Raw genomic sequence first — 22,331 nt, forward strand, 5'->3', positions numbered from 1 at the left:
AAGGCATATTCCCTGTAGACATGAGTGTGTAAGTGTATGAATAGACAGACACACACAGAGAAATCTGTCAGCTATCAAACACTGTGGGGTTTTCTTTCCAGAAGTGTGCAAACCTACTTAAGAGTTAAAGAAGAAATTTTTGTATACCTTCTGATTGAGTCTTATTTTTTAAGAATCCTCCTGAAAAAGTGAAAGTGAAAGTCACTCATTCGTGTCCAATTCTTTGCAATCCCATGGACTATATAGTCCATAGAATTCTCCAGGCCAGAATACTGGAGTGGGTAGCCTTTCCCTTCTCCAGGGGATCTTCCCAACCCAGGGATCAAACCTAGGTCTCCCGCATTGCAGGCAGATTCTTTCCCAGCTGAGCCACAATGGAAGCCCAAGAATACTGGAGTGGGTAGCCTGTCCCTTCTCCAGTGGATCTTCATGGCCCAGGAATCAAACCACAGTCTCCTGCATTACAGGTGGACTCTTAACTAACTGAGCTATCAGGGAAGCCCTATATAATACTATTTCTAGTCTAATTTTTCCCATTATCAAATCTTTAATCTGTGTCTTTGTCATCCCTTGTAATTTTTTGCTCTTTGGAGGCAAAATGCTGATTGGAGTTTCACTTCTTATTTTCCTCTGGACATTGGTGCCAGAGAATACAATTATCTGTTGCAGAAGAATTTCCTTCTAGATGAATGAGAAGCCTGTAACCAGGATGAGTACAACAATGAGAAGACCTAAGTAATTTGGGTGTTCATTCATCAATGCATTGGGTGGCTGTCCTTGGGTTGCTGTGAATTCAGACCCTTCTCTAGGCAAATTCAAAGGGCAGCACAATGCCCACAAGGTGGAAGCCTGTCCTTTGAATGCTGCATCACAGGGGGTTGGCCTGGCATGTCTGCCCTTATTCAGCCATCTGTTCATATGTTTCCATAGGAGTCTCTCTGCCAGCAGGGCCCATGGCGGATGAGGATAAACAGCAGCACCATTAGGATACCAGACACCAGGCAAAAGATGATGGCAAGGATGATCCTTAGAACTGTGAGAAAATAGGAAGAACATTAGTGTAAAATAAAGGATTGGGAAAACATGAAGATCATAAAATTAATGTATCAGGAAAATATGAAGATTACACGTCAGTGTTGGTTTCTGCCTTCATTTAAAATGTCAGTGGCATTTCTAAAGCAGCCATGAAATAGTATTTTTCATACAGCATAGTAAGATGAAAAAAAGCACCAGACTAAGAGTCAGGAAATGACCTATGTTCCAGTTCCAGCATGACCTTTGACATTTGGGCCTCAGTTCTGGTGGGCTACAGTCCATGGAGTCACAAAGACTCGGACACAACTGAGTGAGCACACACATATTCTTCCACTATAAAGTGAGGGTAATCAACTGAAGTATTTCTAAGGTTCTCCTTCAGCAATAACTTCATGCATTTTTTGCACATTTTTCTACAGTTAAAATTAGTTGTTCATGGTGTCAGAGTCAAAGGCATTCTGAATACTCAACTGCAATCATTAACTGGGTCTAAAAGAAATAGAATATCAACTTTTGCTCTCTGAATTCGATTTTCAGTAAATATCTTTTAAAGAGGAAACCTTGAGCACATACTGAGTATGGTAAGCATTTTTAGGATAACTAAATCACTGCAGATGGTGATTGTAGCCATGAAGTTAAAATATGCTTATTCCTTGGAAGGAAAGTTATGACCAACCTAGACAGCATATTAAAAAGCAGAGACATTACTTTGTCAACAAAGGTCCATCTAGTCCAGGCTATGGTTTTTCCAGTGGTCATGTATGGATGTTAGAGTTGGACTGTAGAGAAAGCTGAGCCCTAAAGAACTGATGCTTTTGAACTGTGGTGTTGGAGAAGACTCGTGAGAGTCCCTTGGACTGCAAGGAGATCCAACCAGTCCATCCTAAAGGAGATCAGTCCTGGGTGTTCATTGGAAGGACTGATGTTGAAGCTGAAACTCCAGTCCTTTGGCCACCTGATGCGAAGAGCTGACTCATTTGAAAAGACTCTGATACTGGGAAAGATTGAGGGCAGGAGAAGGGGGAGACAGAGGGTGAGATGGTTGGATGGCATCACTGACTCAATGGACATGAGTTTTGGTAGGCTCTGGGAGTTGGTGATGGACAGGGAGGCCTGGCGTGCTGCAGTTTATAGGGTTGCAAAGAGTTGGACATGACTGAGCGACTGAACTGAACTGAACGGATGCTATTGTTATTTTGTACACTTATTTACACATGTCCCTTTGATAGCTGACCAGTCATGAAGCAGATATATGTAGTTGTTTTTTCATGAGATGCTATTCCTTATTTCATCTGGAAAGCTATCCTCTCACCCAACAATACCCTAGTCCATTATAGTATATATATATATTATAAAAATCAGCTTGCACCATCTCTAAATGTATATCTGATTTTCATTGTAAAAGTATGAGATTGCTTGTTGGCTTAGGTAATAGGAGAGCAAACATCTCTCACATCCTGGTAGTCCTGTCCACAGAACACTAGTGTTCCATGGAAAACAGCTGAAAATCTCTTATTTAACCTAACCTTATCATTACAGAGATGAAGAAAATGAGAAGCAGAGAGATTAAGGTAAGCAGGTAATTGTATTTGGGTTGAAATACATGACATCTTATCAGTCTTATGGGTTTAAAACCACCTGTGAAGAAGGCTGAGCGCTGAAGAATTGATGCTTTTGAACTGTGGTGTTGGAGAAGACTCTTGAGAGTCCCTTGGACTGCAAGGAGATCCAACCAGTCCATTCTGAAAGAGATCAGTCCTGGGATTTCTTTGGAAGGACTGATGCTAAAGCTGAAACTCCAGTACTTTGGCCACCTCATTCGAAGAGTTGACTCATTGGAAAAGACTCTGATGCTGGGAGGGATTGGGGGCAAGAGGAGAAGGGGACGACAGAGGATGAGATGGCTGGATGGCATCACTGACTCGATGGACGGGAGTCTCAGTGAACTCTGAGAGTTGGTGATGGACAGGGAGGCCTGGCGTGCTGCAATTCATGGGGTTGCAAAGAGTCGGACATGACTGAGAGACTGATCTGATCTGATTCATTAATTCTCTAAAAAGCAGAGACATAACTTTGCCGACAACAGTTCATCTAGTCAAAGCTCTGATTTTTCCTGTAGTCATCTATGGATGTGAGAGTTGGACCACCGAAAATTGATGATTTGGAAGTGTGATGTTGGAGAAGACTCTTGAAAGTCCCTTGGACTGCAAGGAGATCCAACCAGTCAATCCTAAAGGAAATCAGTACTGAATACTTGTTGGAAGGACTGATGCTGAAGCTGAAACTCCAATCCTTTGGCCACCTGATGCGAAGAGCTGACCCATTTGAAAAGACCCTGATGCTGGGAAAGACTGAAGGTGGGAGGAGAAGGGGACGACAGAGAATGAGATGGTTGGATGGCATCACCAACTCTACAGACACGAGTTGGTGTTAGTTGGTGAGCTAGTTCTGGGAGTTGGTGATGGACAGGGAGGCCTGGCATGCTACAGTCATGGGGTTATGAAGAGTCAGACACAACTGAGAGAGTGAACTGACTGACTGATTCACTAACGACTTCCGAATTTTAATCTTCCCAAAATTCAAGGTTTATATATCCAACTGTGTATTCAACACATTAGCTGGGACATCTAATAGTCATTTCAGTCTGAACAAGTCCAAAACTGAACTTCTAGTCCCCAAACTCCCCATGATCTCCCTCGCTAAGGGTGTTGTTCCCACAGTCCTCCCACTTCAGTTGATGAATATTTCCTACTTCTAGAGTCTCAGTCCCCAAATCTTGGAGTCTCCCTTGACTCCTCCCTTTCTTTCACATCCTATCCCGAATATGTCAGGAAATCCTGTGGTCCTACCAACAACTATATCCGCAAACCAGTGATTGCTCCCTTTTTCAGCCACCGGTCTGTTTTGAACCACCAGAATTTTTGTGGGATAAGTACCTCCAACTTCTTCCTAGCTTCTATCCTTTCTCACCCACAATCTGTTTTTAACACAGAAGCCAAATGGCTTCAAGTCAAATCATGCCACTCCTCTACTTACAGCCTGCAATGAATGCTTATCTCACTCAGAATGAAAGTCAAAATCCTGATGATAATAGTTTACAAGGCTCTATAATAGCCTCTTGGATTTCCTCTCCTACACTCTTCCTTTACTTACTCTCTTTTGGCCACACATGCCTTTTTGTTGCTTAAACATTCCTGGCATTCTCTACTTTACCTCCTTTGCTATAGTTTTAGCATTGCCTAGACACTCTTCTCTGGAAAAGGTCAGTTTTCATTCCAATCCCAAAGAAAGGCAATGCCAAAGAATGCTCAAACTACTGCACAATTGTACTCATCTCACACACTAGTAAAGTAATGCTCAAAATTCTCCAAGCCAGGCTTCAGCAATACATGAACGGTGAACTTCCAGATGTTCAAGCTTGTTTTAGAAAAGGCAGAGGAACCAGAGATCAAATTGCCAACATTCACTGGATCATTGAAAATGCAAGAGAGTTCCAGAAAAACATCTATTTCTGCTTTATTGACTATGCCAAAGCCTTTGACTGTGTGGACCATAATAAACTGTGGAAAATACTGAAAGAGATGGGAATATCAGACCACCTGACCTGCCTCTTGAGAAACCTGTATGCAGGTCAGGAAGCAACAGTTAGAACTGGACATGGAACAACAGACTGGTTCTAAATAGGAAAAGGAGTACATCAAGGCTGTATATTGTCACCCTGCTTATTTAACTTATATGCAGAGTACATCATGAGAAACACTGGACTGGAGGAAGCACAGCTGGAATCAAGATTTCTGGGAGAAATATCAATAACCTCAGATATGCAGATGACACCACCCTTATGGCAGAAAGTGAAGAAGAACTAAAGAGCTTCTTGATGAAAGTAAAAGAGGAAAGTGAAAAAGTTGGCTTAAAGCTCAACATTCAGAAAACTGAGATCATGGCATCCGGTCCCATCACTTCATGGCAAATACATGGGGAAACAGTGAAAACAGTGGCTGACTTTATTTTTCTGGGCTCCAAAATCATTGCAGATGGTGATTGCAGCCATGAAATTAAAAGATGCTTACTCCTTGGGAGGAAAGTTATGACCAACCTAGACAGCCTATTAAAAAGCAGAGACATTTTTTGCCAACAAAGGTCCGTCTAGTCAAGGCTATGGTTTTTCCAGTGGTCATGTATGGATGTGAGAGTTGGACTGTGAAGAAAGCTGAGCGCTGAAGAATTGATGCTTTTGAACTGTGGTGTTGGAGAAGACTCTTGAGCGTCCCTTGGACTGCAAGGAGATCCAACCAGTCCATCCTAAAGGAGATCAATCCTGGGTGTTCATTGGAAGAACTGATGCTGAAGCTGAAACTCCAATACTTTGGCCACCTGATGCGAAGAGCTGTCTCATTCGAAAAGACCCTGATGTTGGGAAAGATTGAAGGCAGGAGGATAAGGGGATGACAGAGGATGAAATGGTTGGATGGCATCACCGAGTCATTGGTCACAAGTTTGGGTAAACTTCGGGAGTTGATGATAGACAAGGAGGCCTGGCATGCTGGGGTTCATGGGGTCACAAGAAGTCGGACACGACTAAGTGACTGAACTGAACTGAAGACACTCCTCTCACAAATCCCTGTACCAGGTAACTCCATCACTTTCCTTGCTCAGATCTTATCTTCTCAATGAAGACTTTCTGTTTAAAAATGCAACCTATATGCCTTCTCCCCACACCCATCCCCACTTGTCACTTGTGATCCTCACCTTCCAAAGTACTTATTTACTACGTTTATTATTCATTATCCATCTCTCTTTCCTTCTAACAGAATGTATGCATCATAAGGTCAAGAACCTTTGTCTTTTTTGTTCATGAATGTATCCCAAACACTTAGAACAGTATCTGTCACATAGCAGGAGCTCAATAAACATTTTTTTTAATTAATTTTTTTTATACCTATGGCTGACTCATGTTGAAGTTTGACAGAAAACAACAAAATTCTATAAAACAATTATCCTTCAATAAAAAATAAATTAATATTTATGAAAGGAATTAATGATCTAGAACTCATATATCTTCTCAACTCTTATTTCAGTATTTTTTCTCACCGTGTCAGAATGCCTCTTAGTATCATAAGAAAGTGAATATTAATCAAATTAGATCTTGGTGGACCAGTGCCATTAGCACTGCAGATGGAGTTAAAGTTGGAGGAAACTAAACAGAATTGAAGAAGAAAGGAAAGGACTAAATGAAAATGAGGGAAGAAGGCAGAGGCTAATGATTCTTTAAAATTAATGTCTATGACTGACTTTCTGTATTTGGAAATTTATTTTCAATTTTTTTGGCCATGTTGTCATTTACTTTCCCAGTCTTTCCCCTTCCTTTGTTCCTTCCTACATAATGCAGTGAGTACACACCAAATGCCAGGCCAGCTGTGTGTTGGGTTCTGGGGTTCCAACATCCTTGCTCTTGAGGAGATCAATATCTAATGAGAGAACTAGATAATCATGAGATTGTGTAATAGTAAAATAGAGCTGTAAAAGATAATGCCATTTGAACAGAGAGAAAGTTGAGATTATCACGAAGTGTTCTACTTGGAAGAGATAGAATTTGGAAAGTCTTCTGAGAAAATGATAAGATTTGAGTTGGACTTTGAGGTAAATAGAATTTTGTCATGAGACATAATGAACTGCATGAGAGTGTCTTTGGGAAATAGTGAGTGGTTGCATGTGGCTGGAATATAGGTTGTGGTGAGTTGAGGCCAGATATGTAGGTTGAGGCTCAGGTTTTACTAGTTCTAGTTTGTCATGGGGCAAATGGAAATTATCAGCAATTATTACACATTGAAGTGACATTGCCTAATTTGTCCTTTAAAAAAAAGAAAGAAAAACTGGAAAAAGGGAAGATGGTGGAGACATTCTCAGCCTGATAGCTATTAAAATGCCTTTGATAAGATACTGAGCATTGGATACAGCACTAGAAGTGTGGCCCTGACAATGCAGATGAGGGAATTCAAGACATACTTCTAAAGAAGAATTGACAGACTTTATGATGGACTAAATATACTGGTAAAGTGGACATTGTGGTCTAGGCCATCCCATGAGTTCTAGGTTGGATAAATAAGAATTAGGCTGCAAAGTGAGATTGAAAGCACATTGGAAAGGATCCATTTGGAGTAGAGGAGATAATAAAATTTGTTTCAAATGTAGGATTGAGGTGGATTATTATCCTGGTAGAGATGATCAGTAGGCAACTGGAAAAAAACAGGTCTAAAAATCTATATATAGATATGAAAATAAGGACGGTAGAAGAAGATAGAGTCTTCAGTAACTCTGGTTCATGGTGACTGTGGAAAGAGGAAACCAGGGACAGAGCCCTGAACACCATCATCTCCGGGGTTGGTGGAAGTTAGCAATCCAGTAGAAACTCAACAAAAAGTCTGAGAACAAAGAGAAGACTAAGGAGAGGTTTTTTCCTCTCTCTGGCTTTCCTTCTCCCTCATGTTTATTTTTTAAAGTATACATTCCTTTGTACTGTAAATGATTTTGTGAGTTTGACAGAGTAATGTTCTGGAATCTGAGAAAAGACAGTGGTTACTTATATCTTACTGTAAAGAGGTCTAGTGCCGGTAATGACTAAAATATGTCCTACTACATGGGGACACATGAAAGCTGCTGAAGGCAGTGTGAATTGGTACTCAGTTCAGTTCAGTTCAGTTCAGTCGCTTAGTCGTGTCCAACTCTTTGCCACCCCATGAATCGCAGCACACCAGGCCTCCCTGTCCATCATCAACTCCTGGAGTTCACTCAAACTCATGTCCATTGAGTCGGTGATGCCATCCAGCCATCCTCTGTCGTTCCCTTGTCCTCCTGACCCCAATCCCTCCCAGCATCAGGGTCTTTTCCAATGAGTCAACTCTTCACATGAGGTGGCCAAACTATTGGAGTTTCAGCTTCAGTGTCAGTCCTTCCAATGAACACCCAGGACTGATCTCCTTTTGAGAACTATTCTGGCAGTGTGTATCAAAAACTTCCTGGTGCCATAATTCCCCAAGTCCTGTCTACTCTACTTTTCTGCCTTTAAATACTTTTGCTTTTCTCGTTCACATGTACTAGTTTTTTGTTTTTTTTTTTTTGTGGGGGTGGGGGGAGTATTATTTCAACAACCTCCCAACTGTTCTCCTCCTCTCAGAACCACTTTTCTTAGATCTACTTTCCCCACTGGAACCAAAGAGATCTGTCTAAAGCAAGAGGCTAGTCACATCATCTGTCTTCTGGATAAAACCCTTTAATGACCAGAGTTAGTTAACTTGACCTACAAGACACTTAATGCCTGCTTCTCCAGCATGTGAAGATTGAAAAGATTGTACTCTCACCAGACACACTTTTTCAATTCCTAAAATGCTCCTAATCCTAACCCTCTTGGCCTTTATACATTTTCCCTATTCATCTATAACATTTTTTCTCCTCCTCTCCACTCATCTGGTTAATTCCTTGTTTCCTTCAGGTTTTTGTTTAAACATCTCTCCCTTGGAAAAGATTTCTCTGATACTTTAGACTTCAGATAATTGCCTCTGCTATATGTTTTTATAGTTACCTGTGTGTTCTTCATTACAGTACTCACCATGCTTAATTGTTTGAGATTGTTGAATTCTCCTGTCTCTCTGTCCTCCTTGCTTGCCTCCCCACATCCATGTCAAAATTTACAAGACACATAGGGAAAATTTCTCTGGTCTTGATGTTGTTTCCTTAGCAAACTTACTGACTGCTATCTAGGCACATATCAAGTACATAATAGGTACTGAATAAATATCTATTGTTTACTTAATGTTTGTAAACTTTGACCCATCAATGCTATTTTGGGGTATTTGTCCAAAGAGAATAGTTCACTAGAGAGTGTGCAAGGAAAGGGAAGAAATATAGTAGACATATGATGTTGGAGAGTGCTTTAGGCTTGAACCCTACTACTCATGGCATATTCTTTTCTGAGGTTTGATTTTCTAGCCTGTAAAATGGAGATAGGTGATTCTGCTAGGAAAAGTTTCAAAAAGAGGCCACTGAATTAGGCATGAGTTCATTCAGTTCAGTCACTCAGTTGTGTCCAACTCTTTGCAACCCCATGGACTGCAGCACGCCAGGCTTCCTTGTCCATCACCAACTCCCGAAGCTTGCTCAAACTCATGTCCATCAAGTCAGTGATGCCATCCAACCATCTTATTCTCTGTCATCCCCTTCTCCTGCTGCCTTCAATCTTTCCCAGCATCAGGGTCTTTTCCAAGGAGTCAGTTCTTCACATCAGGTGGCCAAAGTATTGGAGTTTCAGCTTCAGCATCAGTCCTTCCAAGGAACACCCAGGACTGATCTCCTTTAGGATGGACTGGCTGGATCTCCTTGCAGTCCAAGGGACTCTAAAGAGTCTTCTCCAACACCACAGATTAAAAGCATCAGTTCTTTAGGGCTCAACTTTCTTAATGGTCTAATTCTCACATCCATACATGACTACTGGAAAAACCATAGCTTTGACTAGACGGACCTTTTTTGGCAAAGTAATGTCTCTGCTTTTTAATATGCTGTCAGGTTGGTCATAACTTTTCTTCCAAGGAGCAAGCATCTTTTAATTTCATGGCTGCACTCACCATCTGAAGTGATTTTGGAGCCCAAGAAAATAAAGTCTCCCACTGTTTCCATTGTTTCCCTGTCTCTTTGCCATGAAGTGATGGGACCAGATGCCATGATCTTAGTTTTGTGAATGCTGAGTTTTAAGCCTTCTTTTTCACTTTCCTCTTTCACTTTCATCAAGAAGATCTTTAGTTCTTTGCTTTCTGCCATAAGGGTGGTGTCATCTGTGTATCTGAGGTTATTGATATTTCTCCCAGAAATCTTGATTCCAGCTTCATCCAACCCAGCATCTTGCATGATGTACTCTGTATATAAGTTAAATAAGCAGGGTGACAATATACAGCCTTGACATACACCTTTTCCTATTTGGAACCAGTCTGTTGTTCCATGTCCAGTTCTAACTGTTGCTTTTTGACCTGCATACAGATTTCTCAGGAGACAGGTCAGGTGGTATGGTATTCCCATGTCTTGAAGAATTTTCCACAGCTTGTTGTGATCCACACAGTCAAAGGCTTTGGCATAGTCAATAAAGCAGAAGCAGATGTTTTTCTGGAACTCTCTTGCTTCTTCTATGATCCAACAGATGTTAGCAATTTGATCTCCAGTTCCTCTGCCTTTTCTTTTCTGCTTGAACATCTGGAAGTTCTTGATTCATGTACTGTTGAAGCCGGGCTTGGAGAATTTTGAGCATTACTTTGCTAGCGTGTGAGATGAGTGCAGTTGTGTGGTAGTTTGAACATTCTTTGGCATTGCCTTTGTTTGGGATTGGAATGAAAACTGACCTTTTCCAGTCCTATGGCCACTGCTGAGTTTTCCCAATTTGCTGGCATATTGAGTGTAGCACGTACAGCATCATCTTTTAGGACTTGAAATAACTCAGCCAGAATTCCATCACCTCCACTAGCTTTGTAGTGATTCTTCCTAAGGCCCACTTGACTTCCTATTCCAGAATGTCTGGCTCTAGGTGAGTGATAAAACTTTCATGTTATCTGGGTCGTGAAGCTCTTTTTTGTACTGTTCTTCTGTGTATTCTTGCCACCTCTTCTTAATATTTCTGCTTCTGCTAGGTCCATATAGTTTCTGTCCTTTATTGTGCCCATCTTTGCATGAAATTTTCCCTTGGTATCTCTAATTTTCTTGAAGAGATCTCTAGTCTTTCTCATTCTTTTGTTTCCCTCTAATTCTTTTCATTGACCACTAAGGAAGGCTTTCTTATCTCTCCTTGCTATTCTTTGGAACTCAGCATTCAGATGGGTATATCTTTCCTTTTCTCCTTTGCCTTTAGCTTCTCTTCTTTTCTCAGCTATTTGTAAGGCCTCCTCAGACAACCATTTTGCCTGTTTGCATTACTTTTTCTTGAGGATGGCCTTGATCACTGTCTCCTGTACAATGTCACAAATCTATGTTCATATTTCTTCAGGCAATGTATCAGATATAATTCCTTGAATCTATTTGTCATTTCCTCTGTATAATCATAAGGAATTTGATTTAGGTCATATCTGAATGTCTAGTGTTTCCCCTGCTTTCTTAAATATAACTCTGAATTTTGCAATAAGGAGTTTATGATCTGAACTACAGTCATGAATTAGGTATGAACGACTTTCAACAAAGAAATGAAGGAAGACTAATATAATTTTACAAAATAGTTCAGGAGTGAGAGGGAGTAAAGGAAATAGAGTAATAGGTGGAAATTATTAGTTTGAGAAAATTGGGATTGAAGAGAGTGATATGGAGCAGGCCCTTGATGGTGCTCTTAATAGAAAAGGGGACAGAGCCAGAGCAGAGGAAGAAAATGAAGCTAAGAGTTTCATGGAGGTCCAAGGGGACTGTAGGAGTGAGATCATGTATTTGAGGAGAGGAGTTAGGTTGCTCAAGGAGGAACATGTTTTCCTGAAGAACAGTAGGAAAGGCAGGTTAAAGCTACTGAGATATTTTGAGGCAGTGACCGGAGAACATAAGAGAGTTTTCAGTGGATTATTTTGTTATTCTTAGGACATCTCATGAAAATTAGAGAAGCAAAGATGGAATTAGAAGTTGGATAAAATCAATAAGACCTTCCTGTAGAAAATAGGAAAAGAGTCCAGTAAGGATGAATACATTTATCATGTAGCATTGAAAGATACAGCTGAGTTTGGACTAGAAATGTCAACGTTCATAGTTTGAAATGGTGACAGTTGGTTTCATTCAGCTCCATTCAGCAAATCAGAATGCAGAAACTGTGTGCTTGGTTTGACCTAGGGGTGTGTATTGGTGAGGTGGGAAGGGTGTGGGTAGGGCCATTTTTATGATTGTCAGAATTGCCTAGATTGAGGACAGGAGTGGAGTGATGAGTGAGCTGGGGTTTACCAAAGCACGTTCCCAATGTCATTAATGAATGATAAGACATGTTTTAAGAAACTGATGATGATGAAGAGGATGAGAAAAGGTATAGTAATCACACAGTCTCATCTCTGGGGGAGGAGGGGTGCTGGAAGGCATATCATTGAACAAGGACTCTAAATGGCAGTGGGGAAACAGGAGAATGCCAAGGTGACTATGCTGGAAACAGAGGCTAAAGACACAGACACAGTGGTATAAATATATGAATATATAGTCAATGAGTGTTTACAGTGCAGTTACATTCGAGGCTCATTCATAGCTTCTCTCCCCCTTTTATTGAACAACTAGGCCCAGACATATGGAAATCAGGCTAGGTATGGAAGATGGAACATTTATTCAATTAGCAAATGTTGATTAAAAGCACCAGGTTCTAGACGTTGCTTACTGACTGAAGGTTCAAGGAAGATTAAGGTATGGATCCTGCCTGAAAGAGACTCATGACTGAATCTTGGGGATGTGTCTATGTGCTACGGATTCTCAACTTGACAAAGCTTATGAGGGGAAACTAAAACTTCCTACCAGTAAATCTCTTTCTTATCAGATAACTGGAGTTGGAGGTTGAGGTGGGGTTGGGAGAGTGCTAGTAAGGAGAGTCCAAGTGTATTAGTAAGATTTTGGAAGTAAGCATTTTCAAAAAAATTTTTATTATTTTTAAGTAACATAGTATGGAACTTAGACTTATAATGAGTTTCCCAGAAAAGGCTCTGATTAATATAGTTGATATGACAATGAAGTTAATTAGGTCTACTAGCACTAGTGAAAACATTACTCATAGGAATAAATAGAATTTCATAGATAGAAATACTCTAATGAGTAGGCTTGTCAGGCATTTTGTACACACAATGTATGTCCTATTGATGGTTTTGTACTGCTTCCTCTACTGGATTTATCAGGGTACTGTTAATGTCTTTGAATTTAGCTTTTTTTTTTTTTTAATAAATGATAAGAATTTAGTAGTTAGGGCTATTTATCAAATTTATATAGGTATCCTGTACTTTTATTTGCTAAATTTGAAGGTCCTTGTAAAGAGTCATTCAACCCCTACAACCTTCCAAGTGGGCACCCACCCCAATGGACACTTTCCGTCCCAGAGATTTCCCAACATTGAACACTATCTTCCTGAAATATTTACCTGCTGCCCCTCACATCACTCTTTGAGACCATATAGAACAAATTGAATCCTTTTTCCTTAAAGCAGTTCAAATATTGAATTCACTTTGTTGGAGACCACCTCATGTAACAAACTTTTTATGACTTAAAACCAGTGGTGTTCTGCTAAACTGGATTAAAAAAAAAAAAAAAAAACCCAAAACAAAACTCCAAATTGCGGTAAACATTGACTTCTGTGTCCCACATGACACCATGACCAATTTCAAATAGCCAGAGTGAAGTCACTGAACTCAAAGTGGGAAAGTGAGACATGTAACTTTCCACTCTTCAGATCTGTGTGAGCTAACTCCAGCACACCAATCCCTACATTTTCTTTTTATTAACATGTTTTGCTGCTTAACTGTGTTTCACTCTACTTGGGTATGGGTTTGCTGATGTTTTTGTTTTAAGGAAAAGAATTCTACAGACATACTGTAGGTAGATTTGATAAGAAGAGGTGACAGACAGTTGTGGAAAATGAAGAGAGAGAATCTGATAACTCCCAGGGTACTAGGTATTGCTGCCAGTCAAGATAGAAAGAGTAGGTTCAGGGAAGAAAGGTAACTAACTTATATATTCATGGGCAAATATTTATTGGGCACTAATCCATGTCATGGAGAAGGCAATGGCACCCCACTCCAGTACTCTTGCTTGGAAAATCCCATGGACGGAGGAGCCTGTTAGGCTGTAATCCATGGGGTCACTAAGAGTCTGACACGACTGAGTGACTTCACTTTCACTTTTCACTTTCATGCATTGGAGAAGGAAATGGCAACCCACTCCAGTGTTCTTGCCTGGAGAATCCCAGGGACGGGGGAGCCTGGTGGGCTGCCATCTATGGGGTCGCACAGAGTCGGAAACGACTGAAGTGACTTAGCATAGCATAGCAATTCATGTCAAGCACAGTCACTTCTGGTTGCTGAGGACCAATACATGAGAAAATACCACAAATAAAAATCCTTGCTCTTGTGGGGATGACATTTTATCTCATTAAAATTGGCCACTTGAAGGAAACCTATGGCAATCTGTTTGGACCCTCAATAAAGTAACTCCACTGTCCTTTCCAACTTAAAGCAACTAGTACGTTTGATAAGGGCTTTTTTAGCGCTTATACCACATCAGTAGAAGAAACCTCCATCCAAACTGATTCCATATGCTCTCAACTTTTGTAGGGAGCCCTCCCTGGCGCTCCTTTCAGCCTCCTTCCCTCCAAATCCAGGGTTGTTCCTATAGCAACTCTTGGAGTCTTTAGGCATAACCTTTGCTGTTCTGTATAATAAGCATTTCTCTACTTCTCTACTACATTGTAAATTTTCCCAGGTTGTTTCCTTAGCCAGTTCCATCGTAAATAGATGAAGCAGAGCCACCCATCAGTTTAGGCTTTATCTGAAGTAGCAAAGTCCAAACTAAATACACTTTCAATTTAGAACATTAATTTAAACCAGCCAAGTCATTTTACTTTATATTAATATTTTCCTTCTTGTTACATTAAAATTAAACCATAAAACAAAAATAGAGCCTCTAAAATCTGTTCCTCAGGAATTTTATTCTAAGTAAACATACACACAATTTTTAAAGACACCATTTCAAAAGTAATGCTTTTGAATTTCCTAAAATGACTTTACTCATTATTTTACATTTGGCTTACATGCATGAAGGAGAAAGGATATTTGAATGATGGCCACAAGGCCAAATATTTACTTGGAAAAGAAATAATACAAATAAACACACCAATTGATGTCTTGTGTCAGTCAGTCAACCCATGACCAACTAGGAGAGAGAATGGCTTTAACTCTAGACTCTGGCATCCAGTTGAAACCATCTCTAGAACCTGTTTCATCTTTATGTGTGCTGGTAAAGTAGCATAGTGTTTTCTAGATGTGTTGCATCTGCATGTTGCAAATCTACAGGACTCTAAAGAGTGTTACTTGAATATGATTTCTTCTTTTATAGTAAGTGGTTTCTGCAGGACCTGAGAGTTTGCTCAGGTTTTCTGAAGATACCAGAATTAAAGCCTTACATATTCCTCTTATCCTCAGAACAAATATTACACCTATACTTTCAACATTCCAGTAAGTTTCCCCCTTCTCCCCCCAGGAGGTATGCAGAACATTCTTACATTTCTAACTTTGTTCCAGTTTTGAGGTAGGAGATAGATGGGCCCCTGTGTCGGGAGCAGCGTTAGGCATTACTGACAAAATGGAGGCATGGCCCCAACTCCCCCTCTTTGTCCTGCAGGCACAGACCCGGGATGAAGGAGTTAGGCCTTGTGATTCTGACTTGTTTTTTCCTCTCCTCAGCTGAGTTGACTAAAAAGAATATTAAGGTGCTTATTGTTCTTGAGAGGAGCATGAGAAGGCACAAAGCCTTCTGCAGCTGTGCTCAGAGAATAATTCATAAAGTTAATCATTGACATTTGTTCAAGGACTTTTGCAAAAGAGTGTTCCAGGGTGAGCACATAGACCGCAGCTTGAGGCCATGGGAGGGATTGCTATCTGAAGCCTATTTGTGAGGAAAGTGTTTATGGCAAAGGAGTTTGCTGAATTTAGGGCTTAGGAATAATTAAAATACCTAGAAGCTAAAGATTTAAGGAATGTTGTAATGTTAGCATATTCTACTATAGCTTATAGAGATTGGGAACTTTAGAGATATTAATAGCTGGAAGCCATTTTTAAGAAATAGTAAGCTTAGGATACTAGGGGCAAACAGGACTTAGAAAGATAAGAAATGAGCTGAGGTTTGTGGTATGCAGCCCAGACTTCAGCACGAGTTACAGTGTAATCACGAGTTAAAGTAAATACTATTCTGAGAGAACTGCTGAAGCAGAAACTCTGCTTGAAGGACAGCAATGATTTATGGAGACAATAAATTTGGGTGAGGGGAAATTGAAATCATGTCAAACCTCTGACCTAATGCTTTTGTTAAAGTATAAAAAGAATCTTAAGCTTGAAATAGAGTTACACAGTCCAAGAAAATTGAGAGGCTGCGTCATTTCTCGCCGACACCACCCATCTCTTCAGGTTGATTCCCTGGCTGCTGGAGCTGGACTCTGGCACCCCTGGACTGGACAGCTGGTGTATGTCAAATGGAATAAAATTGAAGCTTTAGTCTCACCTAAACACTCCAAGGACAAAGCTAGTGGCAGAAGCTGAGCTCTGCTGACATAAAGATATAAGATGGCCACTCCTGAGGTCAAGGAAAATTTCCATGTCAGCACATGCTTACGAAGGCTCCTTGGGGGTCAAAAAAGGAAGGGTACCACACCATAAAAAGTTTGGACATATCCTCACAGGCTTCTGCAGTGGGATCCATCTTAGTAGAAAGTTGCACATGCATCTTGGGAAGAGTCCTAGGACTGGTCAGGTGTGAAAAAGAAACCCAACATAATTGGCCAAAGGTAAACAAAGACCCAGAAGACCTGTCTTATATAAGGGATTTAAATCACCTCTTTACTGTGCTCCTCCTCATTATAGAGGACTCCCACACCCTTTCCCTGTGGGTGTGTATTTCTGCCTGCTGCTGCTAAGTCACTTCAGTCGTGTCCGACTCTGTGGACCCCATAGATGGCAGCCCACCAGGCTCTGCCGTCCCTGGGATTCTCCAGGCAAGAACACTGGAGTGGGTTGCCATTTCCTTCTCCAATGCATGAAAGTGAAAAGTGAAAGGGAAGTCGCTCAGCCGTGTCCGACTCTTAGTGACCCCACGGACTGCAGCCTACCAGGCTCCTCTGCCCATGGGATTTTCCAGGCAAGAGTACTGGAGTGGGGTGTCATTGCCTTCTCCGTATTTCTGCCTAGCTTCTCACTTATATAAACTACTTCTCTGTGTGCTCTCCCATTGGTTGTGCTAATAAACTTTGTACCTGTTTTTTAAATTTTTGCCTCCTTGAAACATTCTTGCTTTCAAAGGAGGGGAAGAGCCTGGGAATTTCACTCGTTGCCTCTAGTCCCTGTTGGTCTAGTGGTTAGGATTCCTGGTTTTCATCCAGGCTACCGAGGTTCAATTCCTGGGCAGAGAACTAAAGTTGATTTCTCTTCAGGACTATTCACTACTGTTTCTCCAAGATCAGTCTGATGCTTGTTTCCTGAATTCCAATTCTTTGATCCCAAGTAAATGTTTTCTGCTTGATTACTGCTTCCTCGGTTTATATAGGTTGACAAGGTTTATGGCAGGTAGAGGCAGAGCCCAGTGAAGAAATAGGAGTTTCCTGAAGTTGAGGTCTCTGAAACATACAATTATCACCCAAACCCTATTTCCCTCAAAGATGGGGGTGAAGCCAGTTTATAGTCTCAAAGCACCATCCATCTGGAAAAAAGATGTTCTGCCTTCTCTGCAGAGCTCTGCATTCACCCTAATTGATAATGTCCTCAGTACCTTTATGGTTTCTTATGGCACACTCCATGGACCAGTCTTGGGAGATAACGGGGGCAACCAGCTCAACAAACTTCGTCAAAGGGCAGCTGGGTGTGCAGCCAGGTAGCGTGAGGGGATGTGGTTCATATCGCGTCTCATTCCGATAGTACATCTCTACGAAGTATTCTCTGGTGGACAAAGGTGGAGGGAATAGAGGGAAGAACTCTGTTAGATCTGTGCTGTTGACCTGCCATTGAAATTCTTTCTACCTGGTCTGTACCATGTCAGTTGAAGGACTAGTGGAAGAATTTAGGGGAATGAGTAGATATTAGCCAGTTTAGCTGTGAGAAGAGGGAGATTGGGGTAGGTGGGCCTGATTGGGAGGGTGGAAATGGGAAAGCTGGTTTGTTAGATGACCAGGGGCATGTGAGGTGGGACCTGGGATGCTGAGTTAGAGAAGGAGCTGAGACACAATGGTTGAGGGACTTGGGGGTGATTTGGTGAACCTTCAGGTAAGAAGTAGGGCACAGGTGGGATGTTGGGGTTTCTTTCTCCTATTCTGTCCCTTTCATGCTTCTGATTTGCTCTGTCCTTTTCTCCTTTTTTCTCTCTCAGTATTTCTTTCAGTCTTCCCACTGAATGAATGTATCTTCCCTGTCCTTAACCAGGCCAGAAACATGAAACTGAATAATATATATAAGAAAAACTAGCAGCATGACATCTGGTCCCATCACTTCATGGCAAATAGAAGGAGAAAAAGTGGGAGCAGTGAAAGATTTTCTCTTCTTGGGCTCTAAAATCACCGTGGATGGTGACTGCAGCCATGAAATTAGAAGACGACTACTTCTTGGAAGGAAAGCTATGACAAACCTAGACAGTATATTAAAAAGCAAAGACATCACTTTGCCATCGAAGGACCATACAGTCAAAGCTATAGCCTTTACAGTAGTCATGTAAGGCAGAACACCAAAGAATTGATGCTTTTGAACTGTGGTGCTGGAGAAGACTCTTGAGAGTCCCTTGGACTGAATGGACATCAAACAGATCAATCCTAAAGGAAATCAACCCTGAATATTCATTGGAAGGACTGGTGCTGAAGCTGAAGCTCCAATACTTTGGCCACCTGGTGTGAAGAACTGACTAATTGGAAAAGACCCTCATGCTGGGAAAGATTGAAGGCAGAAGGAAAAGAGGGTGACAGAGGATGAGACGGTTGGATGGCACCACCAATTCAATGGACATGAACTTGGGCAATCTCTGGGAGATAGTGAGGGACAGGGAGGCCTGGTGTGCTACAGTCCATGGGGTCACAAAGAGTTAGACATGACTTATCGAATGAACAACAACAACAACAAATGTACTTGAATATACAGCAAGACATAAAAATGATACCTCTGAAAGAGAGGGTGAGTGTATACTTAAGTCCTTACTTCTGCTGATGTTGGGGCGGGCTCTCCCACTACTTTATTTCATAAAACAATATATTGCTTAAGGAAGGACCACTGTCCCAAACCAACCTTGTAAAGCTAGTACAGGATTCCTGTAGAAGTCACCTGCCAAAGAGACAGGAGAGAAGATCCTTTTTGGGATAGTAATCACAGAACTGCAACTTTTGGATGTTGTTACGAGCAAGTCTTTTGAAAAACATCACTTTAAGAAACCATATGTGTGCTAAGTCGCTTCAGTCATGTCCAACACTTTGAGACCCTATGGATTGTAGCCTGCCAGGCTTCTCTGTCCACAGGGATTCTCCAGGCAAGAATACTGGAGTGGGCTGCTGTGCCTTCCTCCAGGGGATCTTCCCGAACCAGGGATCAAACCTGCGTCTCTTATGTCTCCTGCTCTGGCAGGTGGGCTCTTAACCACTAGTACCACCTGGGAAGCCCAAGAAGCCATACAAAAAGTAGTAATTACAAATATTCACTTATATGTTCCTAAAAACTCCTCTAATATTATATGAATGAGTACATATATCTTGTATAAATTTTTCAGTGACAGTACCCTTTATCTCACGGTAATATGGCAAAGAGGACTAATAGTTCATCAAAATTCATGATTTTCTTTCCATCAAATAAGGTTGCAGCTGAGAAGTGAATACACTTCCCAGACTCCCCTGCACTTAAGAGGGACCAAGTGACTAATTTTAGCAAGTAGAACTGACATATTTTCCTTCTGGGCTGAGGTGTTTGATAAGCAGTTTGCCTTCTTCACCCTCTGATTCTTTTCTACATGCTCTCTGCAGATGAGGACGGCACTTTTGAAAACCGTAGGTCCAAAAGATGGAAGCCCCCAGTTCACAAATCACCACGTGTGAATCACACCAAGGATGAGTCACTTCCTGTTGGCCAGTAACATCTACATTGGACTGTTAGATGAATGAGAAAGAAATCTTCATTGAGTTAAGCCTCTGAGATTTGAGGTTCATTTGTGCAGCAGCCAAAATTACCCTTATAATTAATATATTTGGAAAATATTTTTAGGAGACTTAAAATTGGCTTGAGTGGTAAGATACAAGTTAAGGTGCATACAGAGAGTTTGAATAAAAGTATTTCGTAAAATACGAAAGTGAGAAGAAGCACTATTTTTTAACTTAGTGAATTATTTTATATATGATTTTAAGTTTATGTACTTAACCAAAAAATAGAATATTTTTAGAATATATTTAGCTACCTTATCTACAGCCTTAAAAGTTTGTCTGTTTAATGTAAATAAAAATCTAAAAATTTTATTTTTCTCTTTATTTTCTAATATGGATAAAGTGGGATCACCTTACACTCAGGATCACCTAATTTGCAGGTATATACTTTATACCTGTATTTGCTAACTTGGATTCTCCTTGCTCTTAATTTAAAAGTAAGCATGTTTAACTTCTGATACTCCTCTAGAGTGTTAAAAAATCCCAATATAACAACAAATTTGACTTCTCACCTGTGAGTGACCCTTGGTTACTTTTTTCTCTATAGGTAAGCATCTCTCAGATAAAAAATGCCCCAAACCTGATTCATAACGTGAATTTATTCAAGCTATTCAGTGAGACAAAATGCTGCAGCACCCTAAATAAACACGAGCTCAGGACTACTGGGTGCAGAAACCAGGGAGGAGAGGCCAAGAAAAGTGGGTAGTTTCTTTTGTCATATCCCAACGTGACAGTGCCTATTCCTAGAGTTGATCCTGGAATGTGCACTGGATTTATTAACTCTGTGCCTGTAGCCAGTCTTCAGAGCGGAAGTCTTTTGCAGGGCTTTTTAATGACAGAGCACTTGATGTCCATGTCTTTGCATTCCCATTTTTGGCCCTGTTTGGATTTTCTCCATGTTATGGGCATCATCTCTCCATTCTGACTCTAGGTATTTGAGAGCAAAGCTTGCTAAGACCACATTTTAGTTCTCTCTTTATGCTTGGCACCCAGTTAGAAGTTCAACAAAGAATGAACATACTTTTTCCCTAGCTGCAGAACTCACTTTCTTTGTAAGCAGTGAAGATTTTGGTTGCGAATGGGCCTCTATGTTGCTACTTTCCTATTCTGCAAATTCAGGTAGCCAGAAACCTACAGCCAGGACTACCAAATTTGCCAAAAGAAATGCAGGATACCTTGTTATTAAGAATTTCAAAATGGCAACACTGAACTGTTAAACCAAGCATAGGCTCTTCCGAGCACAGGGCCTTATATAACTGCAGTCAGATGGTCCTGACTGCAGCTATTGTGAATGCCTTGAGGGGAGAGCAAAATGCACCTCCCCAGCTAACCCTGAAATAAAACTCATGAGCCCCTGCTCTAATTCAGTTCTTGCACTGTGATTATTCCATCAACAATATCCATGAGGTCTCTTTTTCCCAACAAGAATGCCAGTGTCACAGCAGACACAAATTTTTGCTATGACCTTGGCTAGGTGGCCAACTCTTTCTGGTTTGCCCAGGGCTTTACCGGTTTTAACAATGAAACTTATATGTTCTGGGAACCCCTCCAGTTCTGGGTAAACTAGGACATTGGTCTCTCTGACCGTGGCCTTTCTAGTGGGCTTCAGCCAAGCCTTGGTCAGCTGGGGAGGGCCACACCAGATTGCAAAGTAGTGGACACTATGCAGAGGAATACTTTAAGAATCCTACCTGGTGGATATGAATAACCATAAGTTTCATGGATATGTTTGAAGTCTTTAACTGAAAGAACATTATTTGTAACCAGCAACAAACGATTTTTTCTTGATATCTTCTACCACCCTGTGTTTTACAAGGGAACAGTGTAATATCCACATCCTTCTTAGAATACCTTAATCTTTTTTTAAAAAACATAATTTCTGTCGCTGATAGGGGGTGGTTCTATCAAATTTTTCATCTACTGTGTCTGTACGTGATTTCCCAATTAAAGTCTTTATGAAAATAAAGAAAAAAGGAGTCATGACTAAGCAAAGATACGGTTACCATTCTTCCCCCGAATAAAAAACCAAACCAACCAAATAGACAAGACAACCCTTAAGTCAATAATAACACTAATGATCATAATACCTGGTTTCCAGTGGTATTAATTTTGAGAAACACCGCTTAGACACTTACCCATCCTGGAAGTACAATTCCATCATGTGGCAGGACGCATAGGGAGGAAGAATTCCGTTGTAAACATCTAGCGCCATCTGCAGGCCACTTACAGTAGTGTCATGCTACAGAGATTTTGAAACAAACATTTTTTATTTCATCTGTTTCAAATTTACATTCACTAGAGAAGGCAATGGCAACCCACTCCCGTACTTTTGCCTGGAAAATCCCATGGGCAAAGGAGCCTGGTAGGCTACAGTCCATGGGGTCACTAAGAGTCGGAC

The 22,331-nt window shown here is 40.9% G+C and overlaps 1 protein-coding gene across 2 annotated transcripts in view; it reads right to left on the reverse strand.

Annotated features, from left to right (window-relative positions):
* Nucleotides 1–416: 416 nt before the first annotated feature.
* Nucleotides 417–22,331, reverse strand: part of ACPP (acid phosphatase, prostate) — a 52,015-nt gene continuing 30,100 nt past the window's right edge. Inside the window, exons 9-11 of one of the 2 annotated variants that reach the window (XM_027546032.1) lie at nucleotides 22,069–22,172; nucleotides 17,539–17,705; nucleotides 822–1,033 (exon numbers count right to left, since the gene is read on the reverse strand). In XM_027546032.1, coding sequence (XP_027401833.1) covers nucleotides 915–1,033; nucleotides 17,539–17,705; nucleotides 22,069–22,172 — 390 coding nt within the window. In that variant the 3' untranslated portion in view covers nucleotides 822–914. Of the gene's footprint in view, nucleotides 1,034–17,538; nucleotides 17,706–22,068; nucleotides 22,173–22,331 lie in introns of both variants that reach the window. The other variant, XM_027546022.1, reaches the window with a different exon arrangement.

Source organism: Bos indicus x Bos taurus, chromosome 1, assembly GCF_003369695.1.
Source record: "Bos indicus x Bos taurus breed Angus x Brahman F1 hybrid chromosome 1, Bos_hybrid_MaternalHap_v2.0, whole genome shotgun sequence".
Lineage (NCBI taxonomy): Eukaryota > Metazoa > Chordata > Mammalia > Artiodactyla > Bovidae > Bos > Bos indicus x Bos taurus.